The 12,433-nt window shown below is 44.6% G+C and overlaps 1 protein-coding gene across 1 annotated transcript; it reads right to left on the bottom strand.

Moving 5' to 3' along the window:
* Nucleotides 1–272: 272 nt before the first annotated feature.
* ccdc177 (coiled-coil domain containing 177) lies at nt 273–6,527 on the bottom strand. Its single transcript, XM_088354400.1, has 3 exons — nt 6,262–6,527; nt 1,948–4,067; nt 273–679 (listed from the first exon to the last, which is right to left on the bottom strand). Exon 2 carries the CDS (start codon nt 4,059–4,061, stop codon nt 2,028–2,030), a length of 2,034 nt encoding a protein of 677 aa, XP_088210526.1. The 5' UTR covers nt 4,062–4,067; nt 6,262–6,527; the 3' UTR covers nt 273–679; nt 1,948–2,027.
* Between the last annotated feature and the right edge of the window lie 5,906 nt (nt 6,528–12,433).

The following is a 12,433-nucleotide window of genomic DNA, read 5'->3' as shown; positions in this document are numbered from 1 at the left end:
AAAATCATAGAAATTATTTATTTTCAATGAGTGAATTTGTTTAAAAATATTTCAATTCATCTAAATTCATTTGAATTGGTTTAAAAATATATCGTAATTGTTATATAATTTGATTATAATTCATTTGTATAATTGTTAGTCTTTTAAATTTGTTTATATTTTAATTCATATAAATTAAATGGATTAAAATATCTATTATAGAACTTAATTAGTTTAGTTTAGTTTCTCCGAACAATTGGAATGAGTTGCTTTTAATGTATTCACTTTTATTTCAACAAATTGATTTAAAGGTCATTACTCGAAAATATTTCATTTGAATTGATGACTTTTTTTTTCCTTGTCATGAGTTTAAATGAATTTAGTCCCACTTTGGTGTGTAGCATAATTCCCAAAATTCAAATGAACATCATGCCGAATATTAACGAAAGAAAGAAATCGGGTATCCGAGGAAAAAGTTTAATTCTGTTTTTGATTGACGCCGGCAAGCGCTGAAACGGAGGATTGGTTTTTGGGGGCGGGGCCAGGAAAACAAAAACAAAAGAACCTTGATATATGCAAATCATGTCCTTTTTAGTACCTCGCACGCAGACCACACCATATAAATCTATAGAAACATTTCCATTTGTGCGCAAAGTCTTTTTTTCTTTTTTCCTCGGACGACGGCGCTCGTCTCCCGGACCTGAAACACACAGCGAAACACCGTTAGCCGCTCATGCTAACAGCCGCTAAACGGCAGCTTTCTCTCAAATACGATAAGGGATCGAAAATCTGCCATTTTTGCCGGTCATGTGACCTTATCACGACGAATCGCGATTGGCTCTTGGCAAAAAGCCGCGATATGGCAGCTATCGCTAACACGGGAGGCGTTGCGAGAAATTTGTTGGGGGGTGGGATCTGCACTTTTTATCAGTCATGTGACCTGAAGGGGAATGGTGATTGGCTGTCAGCATTAACATCTTAGCTGCCATTTGCTGGGGGGGAAAAAAATCTTTCTTGCTGATGTGACCTGCCCAAGATGAATCGTGATTTGCTATTAGCATCACCATGCTAGCGTTAGCTGTTAACAGTCAGATGAAATAGCCGCTAGATAGCAGCTTTAACAAACAATGGGGGGACGCTCTGCAGTTTTTATTGGTCACGTGACATCCATTTTGAAAAAGTGAGTCACCCTCTAGCAGCTATTGGCTAGCAGCTAGTTGATGGCAGCATTTATTTGATCATGTTATTGAGATTGAATTGTGATTGGCTGTTAGCTTAGCAACCGCGATGTCGTTTTTACGCCACACAAACGTTTGTGCTCACCTGTAGCCCTTTGCTAGCTCAGGTGTCTTTCTTGGGATGCAGAAAATTGTCTCTTCTGTTCTTAACGGCTAATGCTAATCGCCTTTTATACAGCAGCTACCATGTAAATGCTAATAGCTGCTTGATGGCATCACGTGACTTCAAGAGCATTCAGGATTGGCTATTAGCATTAAGACGTGAGCTGCCATAGAGTTGCTTTCAGCTAATAGCTGCTAGCGGTTGTTAGATAGCAAAATTCATAACATTTTGCCGTTTGATCATGTGACATTGTTGAGGTGAATTGCCGATTGTGATTCGTCTTAAGATGGTCACGTGACCGCTAAAAATGGCGAATTTCAATTTTTGCATATTTCAATGCGGAGCTTCCTTTGTTGAAGCCGCCATCGACAAGTCGAATATCTCGCTATCGGACATTAGCAGAGCGACCGCGATGTCGTTTTTAAGCGACACGTGTAGCCCTTCGCTAGCTCGGGCTTCGTTCCTGGGGACGAATGTCCGGTTAGCGGCTATCGCTAACAGTTGCTGAAAAGCGGCGTCGAGCTTTGGAATTTTTATCAATTTGATGTGACCTTCGTGACAGGGTAGCTTATAATCGCGAGAAGACGTAGAACAGCCAATCGCGATCGTCTCTTTTACGGCACTCACCCGTAGCCCTTTGCTAGCTCAGGTGTCGTTCTCAGGAGGTAGAAAAGCGGGATCGGACACGGAGGGGAAAGGGGGCGGGGCTACTTCTCATCCAGGCCGGCTTTGAGCTGCGCCTCCAGCGCCATTTTATCGAAAGTCCGGCCGTTGGTTTCCTCTCGAACGCGGTCGCGCACGTGGAAGGACGCCCGCGCCACCGAGCGCGCGCTCTCCAGGACGGCGCGCTTCTCTTGGAAAATCTGTTGGCTCTTTTCCAGTTTGCGCTCGATGGACTGCATCAACTGCCCCTGCCGGCGAAGCTCCGCCTCCTCCACGCGTTGCCGATTGAGGCGCTGCGAGCGTTCCTTGTCGCGCCGCGTTTGCACGGCGCGCCGCGCTTTCTCTTGAACGCGTTCCTCCGCCGCCCGCGCCGCCTGCCGGGCTCGCCGCTCGGCGTCTCGGGCTCGAGCCTCCGCCTGCTCGCGCTGCCGCCGCTCTTGCGCCTCGGCGGCCAGACGAGCGCGCCGGATCTGCTCGTCTTCGCGCCGGGCTTTTTCCCGCAATTCCCGATGGCGCCGTTCCACCGCGTGCTCGTAGTTCCCCAGCGAGCGGTCCAGTTTGTCCCTCGCCGCTTTCTCGGCGTCCCGCCATTCGTCCTCCTGGCGGCGCTCGATCTCGCGGACCAGCGCGGCGTGGCGGCGCCGCTCGGCCCGGTTGGAGCTCCGCCTCTCCTCGCGGAGGCGGTGCTCCTTCTCCTGCCGCTTGAGCTCCGCCATGGTGAGCTTCTCCTGCAGGAGGAGGCGTTCCTGCTCCAGCTCGGCCGCCCGTTCCTCCGCCAGCGCTTTCCGGTTGTGCTCCTGCAGGGTCTTTTTCTGCTTTTCCTGGCGCGCCGCCTCCAGGAGGCGCTCTTGCCGTCGGAGCTCCCGCTGCCGCGCCGACAGGCGCCGCTGCTCCTCGTTCTCTTCGGCGCGGCGCAGCTTGGCCTCGGCGGCCAGGCGCTCCTCTCGGCCCAGTTGGCGCTGGCGCGCGCTGACCTGCGTCTGCCAGCGCCGCAGGCCCTGTTGCACCGCCCGCTGCTTTTGGCGCTCGTCGCGCTCCCTCCGCAGCTCCTCGGAGCGCCGCTCGCTGTCCCACTGCAAGTGTGCCACGAAGCGCGTCTGGCTCATGATGTCCTCCTCTTGGTGGCGCGCCAGCATCAGCGCGGCGATTTTGCGGTCGCGTTCGGGCACGGCGTCCAAACCCCGCCTCTTCACCTCGCGCACGATGCGTTCCACCTTCTGCGCCGTTTGCGGCGAATGGCTGAGGTCGCCCAGGCTGAGGCTCCGCCCCATCAGGGAGTCGAAGGCGGCCAGGGTGCGGAGGCGAGGGCCCCGCGCGGCCGCCCGGCGCAGGGGACCTTCCCAGCTGCACCCCGAAGCCCCCGACTCTGAGGAGGTGCAAGTATTGGAGGCGGAGGACCCGACGGGCGCCGCCTTCCCGTGCAGGGACTCCAACGACTGACTTTTGCCTCGCCCGTCGGGGTGAAAATGCCCGTTGGGTAGCGCGAAGGAGGTTTTGGACGGCGCCAAGGTGGTTTTCGCTCTGACCAGGCCTTTGCCCCGAGAGGACTTTCCGGCTTTGGTAGGAAGCGAATCGGCGTCCGAGGTGTCCGATTTGGCGCCGAGCGCCGCCTGCGCCGCCCTTCGTTTTTCCTCTCGAAGGATCCGTTCCCGTTCCTCTCGGCATTGGCGCAGCTTCCCGTGGCGTTGGCGCTCGTAGACCTCGAAGAGGCCGGCCGCCACCCGCATGGATCGAGCGGGCGCCTCGCGGGCGAAGTCGCCCAGCGGGCGGGGCAAAAGCTCCACCGGTTTGACGCCGCAACGGGCGCAGGCCTCCAGCGATCGGGGGCTGGTCAGAACGTAGCGGCTGCCCTCCGCCGCCGGGGAGTCGAAGTTGTAGAGGTCCAGGTGAAGTTTGGGGTCCCCGTCGGGAACCGAGGGAGAGTGTGGGGGGCCGGGCTCTGCGCCGCCGCCGGCGGGCGGGGTCGCGATATCGCCCGCTTCCTCGGCCCGGGCGTCGTCCACCTCGTCCGAGGAGAGAGGGGCCGAGGGGCCCTTGACCTGGGGCGGCTGCTCCTCCGCCTCTGAGGGGTCCACCATGGTCAGCTGGAACCCAGAAATGTAAAAAAATATCTATTTTTGTAAAATGTTTACCGGGCACAATAATTTTGTTTTTCTTTTCTTTTCATTGAGCAGTTTCGAGTTAAATCAAGCAAAACGGGGATTGGATTAAGCCCCTTGGAGTGGCCAGGGGCTGTACTACCCACCAGAGGGCATTCGAGATCCTATGAAAGCAGATGTTTATTGATTTTGATGGTATTTATTGGGGATGCTTTGACAGCAAATTTAGCTCAAAACTCTTGCAGGGGCCTAAAGTACAACGCTGTACATTTCTTCCACAAAAAAACGTTTCTGCTGTTTCCCAAGCACACGTACAAAACGGGATTTATAAAGTGTTTTAGTTAGGTTTAGATGATCCAGATGATATCAAAAAATTTAAAAAAATATTATGTTTGCACGTTCTAAGGACCTAGGTTTGATCAGATGAAGTAAAGCACATTTTTATCAAAATCCAAGATACACCGTTGGTTTATTCTGTTAAAAAGCCTTAAGATATTCAGAATTGTCTGATATTTTCCTGTTAATTTCGCTCTTGTTACTCATTTGGTCTCACTCAAAAAAAAAACTTCAATTACTGTAATATAAGATGAATTATGTTTTTTTTTAATCTTAAAAAGCGAATCTAGCGAATACTTGTCTTAACTCGGTCGTTTCCATTTCATATGATGCGGTCTTTTGAATGGGGGCAGGGTCCTAAAAGGGGATTGCGGGTGTGCATCCAGCCGTGCTCCATGTGGACGCACTGGACCGATGAGACGGTTTCCCCCGGGGGAGAGAGTGACGTCACGCCACTATTTTAGGAAGCTTCAATAGGCCATCTTCGAAAACACGGGGGAGCTTTTAGTTTCAGAGGGTCTCGCTGATTCCCGAAATAAGCGTTTCACATGAAGCGGGGGTCTCTTACTTGAGGACTCCGGGCCGATCGTTTGAGGCCCTCGCCTTCACGTGGAAGTTATAAGTGTATTATTTTCCTGCTACGTGCCGCCGTATTGTGTCAGGCAGTCAAAAACGAGAGCTAAAAGCACCGTGGAAGAAGACAAACAAACGGAGACTCTGTGACCAAAACGCACCTTATCACTTTACTTATCGCCTTAGTCAACTTTTCATTTGCTGGCTCTCATAAAAAAGCGCTGGTGTGTCGTTGAAACAGCTTCCTGTTGCTTTACCTTTTCGCAGCGTTTCGTTTCCAGTTAGCTCGTCTCAGCATGTTTTTTTCTTTGTTATAGTTGTTTATTTTTTTTTAAAGTCACAGTCTCTTGACAAATAAGGCAGATACAGTTGTTTCTTATTAATGTTGAATGAAAAAAAAGCCTATTTCCACTTGTTCTTGAAACAGCAGTCCTCACAATCAACTTTCCTTTTTTAACAACAAAAAAAAATATTTACAGTAGTCATGTCAGAAATGAGGTGGGCCCAATTTCTCACAGAAAGCCAAAAGCAAGGTGGGTAGAAGACGACTGCCCATCATCTGGTCAAATAGTGAATATTTATTATTTTATACTGCAGTCAAAATGACCAACGTGATTCATTTTATGAGAGAGATTGCGGGCCAGTAAAAATGTGATGACGGGCCATCACCAGCCCACGGGCTGTACTTTGAACGGAACTAGTTTAGGTCATACTATTAAAAAAGAAAAATGTCACATATCAGATCCGTTACAAATCAAAGTACACGTTGAAAATAGTTCTGATATTGCTGATGATGCCTAAATATGTAATATCATGGAAAAATGAACTGAAAATAGCCAAGCTGTTTCCAAATCACAAAAGGTTTTCCAAGGATTTGTAACGGATCTATAATTCACGGCATTTCCATTATTTCTATGAGATGATAGAAGATCAAGAACGTTTTCACGCTATTTTTATTTGCTCTAAGTCTCGTATTTGCTTTTTCCAGCCGCCATTTTGTTTCATCGCCATCTGGTGGACGTTTATGGGCGTTGCACCTGCTCTCAACCCATTTCTCTCTTTAAAAAAAGGCGTCATTGTCCACCACCACCCTTCTCTCCGAATATATATATATTTGACTGAATATCTGCGGCTTAAAAATAATCTTTATCTTAAGCCAGCCTCCATCAGACGACGCTGCCGCACCAAATTCTATTTTTGGACCCCTCCCCGACACCCAAATGACTCATTTATTGACGATATCCATTCCGATCTATCTAAGCCATCTGACCTGCTCGTTTGGAGTGCGTCGATTCTTGGGGCGATGCTCCTTGCGGCGGCGAGCATCCTCATCTCGGTTTCGGTAGCGGCCTCGTGGCCCCGAGCGGTCCCACCAAGACCCCCAGCATCTCGAATACCGCGGCTGACCCTCTCTTCAGCTCCTACTTGGCTAAAATAGACCTTTAAAGAAAGAGAGCTTTCTCAGGAGCAAGGTTGGATGATAAGGCGCGACGAAAACGATGCCGAAAGGAAGCAGCTGTCTGTCATCGAGCGAAGATGGGGGGGAGGATTTGTAATACACTTGACGGCCACCAGAGGGGAGTCAAACCCTGTGTTCGCTCCTTTGAAAACGCGTATTTGAGTTATAGTGTTCGATTATGATTGTTAGAAATAATAGTCAAAAAATTAGAGGAAGAATCATGACGAAAGGAAGCAGGTGTTATCGAGTAAGGATGAGGAAAACGTAAATGTAATACACTTGACGGCCACGAGAGGGGAGTCAAACTCTGTGCTCGGTCCTTTAAAATGGTGGCCAAACACGTTTTTGTGTTTTTCTAAGTAAATGTCGAGTTGAATTGTTAGAAAAAAATCTTTGGATATAAGGAAGAAAATGATAGTTGATAGTAAGCGATAAGAAAAAGAAAAAAAAGCTGTTATCGAGAGAAGGATGGGGAAAACGAATATGTAATTCACTTAACGGCCACGAGAGGGGAGTCAAACTCTATGTTGTTATTGAACGGAGAAAAAAGAAGACAATGTTTTGCACTTAATAGCTACGAAAAGGTAGTTAAACTTTGTAAAACGTTCGTTTGTTGTTAAAAAGAGAATAGTCAGAAAATGATAGTATGATAAAGAATGAAAACGAAAGGTAGCGGTTGTTATCGAAGAAAACGTATGTGTAATACACTTAACGACCACAAGAGAGAGACGAACTCTGGTGTTATCGAAAGAAGAAAAAAGAAGACAATGTTTCGCTCTTAATAGTTACAAAAAGGTAGTAAAACTTTGTAAAACGTTCGTTTATTGTTAAAAAAGATAATAGTCTGAAAATGATGCTATAGAATGAAAACGAAAGGTAGCGGCGGTTGTCGAAGAAAGGATGCGGAACACTTATATGTAATACACTTGACGGCCACAAGAGGGCAGACGAACTCTGTTGTTATCGAACGAAGAAAAAAAGAAGACAATGTTTTGCACATAACAGCAACGAAAAGGTAGTCAAACTCTGTAAAACATTCGCTTGTTGTTAAAAATAGATAATAATCCGAAAATGATAGATAATATAGAATAAAAACGAAAGGTAGCGACTTTTATCGAAGAAAGAATGGGGAACACTTATATGTAATACACTTGGCGACCGCAAGAGGAAGACGAACTCTGTTGTTATCGAGTGGAGAAAAAAGACCATGTTTTGCACTTAATAGCTACGAAAAAGGTAGTCAAACTTTGTAAAGCGTTCGTTTGTTATTAAAAAGAGATAAAAATCCCAAAATGATCGATATTATAGAATAAAAACGAAAGGTAGCGGCTGTTATCGACGAAAACGTATATGTAATACACTTGACGACCACGCGAGGGCAGACGAACTCTGTGTTCAGTTCTTTAAAACTGCAGCAAAACGCGTATTTGTATTCTTTTGAGTAAACATCGAATAATTGTTTGTAATAATTGTTTGTAATAATCGTTAAAAAAATTGTCATAAACTAATATTTGTTAGAAAATGATAGCGAAAGGACGCAGCAATCCGAGAGCGAAGAAAACAAAAGTTCACGTAACTCACTCAATGACCGCTAGAGGGCAGTCGAACTATAGTTGGAGCAGAAATTCAAAACGACACTCGACGACATTATGTTGTTACTTTGAACATTTAAAAGTACAAACATATTTAAGGGACAGTGTGTAATATGTATTTCCCCCCAAAGCAGAGATCTCTTACTCAATTGGGTCGGGGGCTGCTGAAGCTAGGGTCCACTAGATGTCACCGTCATGTGTTGTGCAGCCAAAAATGAATCCGAAGAAGACTACAAAGTACGGAGCAAAAAGTAGCCGTTTTCTTCACATTTTGATCCAAAGAAAGACAAAAAGAAGGGAAAAGGATCTTTTTTAAAAGGAATCGAAAATAAGTGATATTTTTCCTATTTTTTTCTTTACTGAATTAATTTTTTTACACCACGAGGAGGGACTCAATATTACACACTGTACCTTTATCGTATTTGTTTGAATGTACTTATTCACTTGTATTTTATGTCATTTTTTCGCACAATTTCTTATTCTTTTAATTCATGTTTTATTGACCTATTGAGTTTCATTGACTTAAAAATCATTTTTACTTTTTTTACCGAATGAAAATGTTTAGGTGCCACTAGGTGGCACTGAATATGACACACTGCCCTTTTAAAATATTTTTGACGTCATGTGTCCATGTTGTATTTCTATTGATTGGGTTTTTGAAATGGATTCCTCAAATTGGTTTGGAAACGAAATAATAGTTTAGATCTCTATTTTAAGCGCTTAATTTCATATTTTCTAGTAATACTCATTTGGCGCCACCCACCGCGGGTTCTGATTGGCTCTCTGTCACTATTTGAACTCAGTCATGTCTGTCCCCGTTTGTCAGTCCGTCTGCAAACCTCTGTTTTTACAAGGCAAGCCTTTTTCGACCCTGACTCCCACCCGTCCCGTTTTTGCTCCCGTCTGTCCCCGGCTTCGACCCGTTTTTGATTCAGATCACGTCTGTTCTCCCGTCCCGACTTACGACCCGTTTCTGATCCCGACCACGTTTTTGCTCTCCTGTCCCGGCTATCGACTTGTTTTTCCGTCTTTGACCCCGCAACAGTCGCTACGCCCTTCCTCGTCCATTTTAACAAAACTTGTGAGAAACGTAACCCAATTCGATCCTGTTTCCGTTCTGGTCCTGACACGCTTTCGTTTTTGTAGTATTACTTTGGCAGAATTTGAGTACAATCTCCATAGTAGTATTTTTGTAGTATTTCTGTCAAATCTTTGCAGTGTTTAGTCGTTTTTTTATGGTATAACGGTCGTATATCCTTAGTATTACCGTAGTTGTATTTCTGTCGTAATATTTCTGTAAAAGTATTTTTGTAATATTTCCATTGTACTGTTTTTAGTATATCTGTAGTATTTTTTAATATTACTGTTGTTGTTTTCTGTAATATTTTGGTTTTAATTTTGTAGTCTTACTGTGGTTTTATTTTTGTAGTATTTCTTCATCAGTATTTGTGGAGTGTTTCTGTAAAATGTTTTGTATTTCCATAGTAAAATATTTGTAGTATATGAGTAGTATTTTGTGGTATTGCTGTAGTTGTATGTATTTCTGTCATAAAACGTCTGTAGTTTTATTTTTGTAGGATTTCTGTTGTAATATTGTAGTATTGTAGTATTTTTGTAGTCATATTGTAGTATTTCCATAGTAGCATTTTAGTATTTCTTTAGTGAATCCATCCATTTTATTCTGCTTGAATATTACTATTGTCACAATTGCCATCCCGCCCAATTGGCCCCGCCCGTGTGGCGCCAGCTGCGGCTATTTGACAGATTGGCTTTCCGACTATTCAAGCTTAGTGCTCTCACTCTTCCTTTGTCAGTCTGTCAACGAACCTCTGTCTCGCAAGACATGGGTTTTGACTCGGTCCTGTTTCCGGTTGGTATTCCCTGTCCGGTATTGTTCCTGTTTAATATCGGTTTCCAGTTTTGTTCCCGTCTACTTTTGTCCTGTTTATCATTCTCTCCAGTTTTCGTTCTCGTCTAGTTTGTCCTGTTTATTTTCGATATCCAGTTTTGTTATCAATCCTGTCTGTCCCGTCCTGTCTGGTATCGACCCCATCTGTCCGATATCAACTCGGGCAATCGGTATCGATGTCGTCGGCCTCTGGCTTCCTATTATTTCATGCCAGACTGCTACCTAACGTGCATGACTCCCCATTTCCTGTGAAATAAAAGGCTTGTGTGAGAACGTCACGCGTTTGGGTCCTGTTCTGGTTCATGACAACTGTAGTTGTATTTTTTGAGTATTTTTGTTGTTGTATTTTTTATTTTATTTTGGCTGTTGTCGTATTTTTCTAGTATTTCTGATGTATTTTTGTCGTTTTAGAAGGGAAGCAAAATGTTCTATTAGGTCCTTGTTTTTAAGCACTAAATTTGACATTTTATTTAGTGTTCTTTCGCTACTTTTTGTAGTATTTCTATAGTAGTATATTTCTAGTATATTTGTGGTATTTCCATAAGATTTTATTGTGGTATTTTTACGGCACTGCTGTATTTGTGTATTCGTAATATTTCTGCCGTCATGTTTTTTGTAGTATTTCTCTCGTAATATTTCCGTCAAAGTATTTTTCTAGTATGCCGGGTGGTATGTAGCCCGCGGGCCGTAGTTTGGCAAGCCTGGAATCTTCTTTGTCGCAAATGTAAATTTTGTGCGGCAGAAAACACGTCCGCCCGTTTTTTCGGTGGAGTTTGGTGAGGAAAGTTTTGTTCGGTGAGCCAGGTCGGGTCAAGTTTTGTGTTTTCGCTCGTTTTTGTTTTGCGGTCTGACGAGTTCACCCAGCGGTCGCTTCGAGATCCAGGGGAGGGGCTTTCCCACTCTCCTTTTTCCGATTTACTTTCTGATACCGTTTTTTTTTTTCATTTTGTTTTCAGGCGTATCTTTTTCTCCTTTCGACTGTTTAGGCTCCTTCGAGTCCGTTATATCATTCGAATTTTGCAGCACTTATTTTTCTTTTGAAAAAATTCCGAATCATATCGACCATTTGGTGGGATTTCATTTCTTTAAATTCAGCATTTTGCGTGTGATTTTTTTCCCCCCGTTTTTCAACCATCTATTTTTCCTTTAAAGGGACAGTGTGTAATATGGAGTGCCCTCTAGTGGTCCAAAACGTTTCATCCAGTAAAGAAAAAGTGATTTGAATATTAGGCAAAAAGACAGGAACTATCTATGATATGTACCAATGTTCAGTCTTTAAATTTTCGATGTCGTCGCCACCATGTTTGTCTGGCACCTTGCTGCTACGCTGTGCTCATTGGCACTGGTTTTTGTCCGCATTATACAACAGCGCCGTCTAGCGGTCAAATAATACAATCTGGGGCTCAAAATCAGGGTTTTGCTGTGTTTTTTAAATATTTTGGTAGCAAAATTCAGGTTTTTAGTTGTCCCTTTTCTTTTAAATCTATTTATTCTGGGTAGTTTCTCTTTTTTTTCTTTTAATGGTAGCACGTTACCTTTTTGGCGAAGTTCTATTCTTTTTTTCAAATTTTGTGGCAATTTGTGTTTTTTTTTTAATAGAATAATTATGTACGCAGAGTCTCGAACAATATCAATAGCGGCTGGTGTGAGTGGCTAGAGAAGGAAACTGTGGGGTAATTTGTGGCAATTGGTGTGTGTTTTATTTAAAAATAATTATTTACGCAGTCTCTAACAATAACGAAAGCGGCCAGCGTGAGTGGCTAGAGAAGGAAACTGTGGGGTAAATTGTGGCAACTGGTGTGTGTTTTATGTAAAAATAATTATTTACGTAGAGTCTCTAACAATAACGATAGTGGCCAGCGTGAGTGGCTAGAGAAGGAAACTGTGGGGGGGAAAGTGACAAAATGCCTTTACGACTGGACTCCAGCTGAGCTGTGTGCAGGGAGAGGCTGTTAAGTGCTAACGAGTAGCATCGGACAAGCTAGCTTGGCAAAAATGGTCGTCCGGGCTTCCGTAGTAACAAAATGGCCGCCAGACATGTCATATTCTTTGAGTTGTGAATCGTAATTAAAAATTTAAATGTTTATGAGATGTTTTTTACTTATTACTTGACACAATCATGTTTTATTGAAAGGAATAAAATATTTTGACCACCACTAGGGGTCGCTACACTGAGGAAGGGGTTAAAAACCATTTGAAAAAGAATATCGGAATGAAGCTTTTGTGAGTTTTCAGTTTGAGAAAATGGCGAGTGCAGGTGTTCGGCCCCACAAATTGGAGCGGGGCGGCGGGGTCGCGCCCCAAAATCAGGCTTTTCAGGCCCCCCTCCCTCTAAGACCCCCCCCCCCCCCCTCCCCAAAGACCTCCCCCTCGGTCTTTGTGTCCGTCCAGCCGTCGTATGCTAGCTTGCGCCGTAATTAGAGCTATTGAGCGGCTGGAATTGGCACAATTAGGCCGGGACTGAATGATTGCAAGCAGCATG

Source organism: Urocampus carinirostris, chromosome 15 (genome assembly GCF_059441175.1).
Source record: "Urocampus carinirostris isolate Australia breed hairy pipefish chromosome 15, RoL_Ucar_1.0, whole genome shotgun sequence".
NCBI classification, from domain to species: Eukaryota; Metazoa; Chordata; class Actinopteri; order Syngnathiformes; family Syngnathidae; genus Urocampus; species Urocampus carinirostris.
This window is presented reverse-complemented; position numbering and strand designations above follow the sequence as displayed.

Bases quoted from the DNA above. Each gene is read 5' to 3' on its own strand.
- ccdc177 (XM_088354400.1), bottom strand. From the start codon at position 4,061: ATGGTGGACCCCTCAGAGGCGGAGGAGCAGCCGCCCCAGGTCAAGGGC.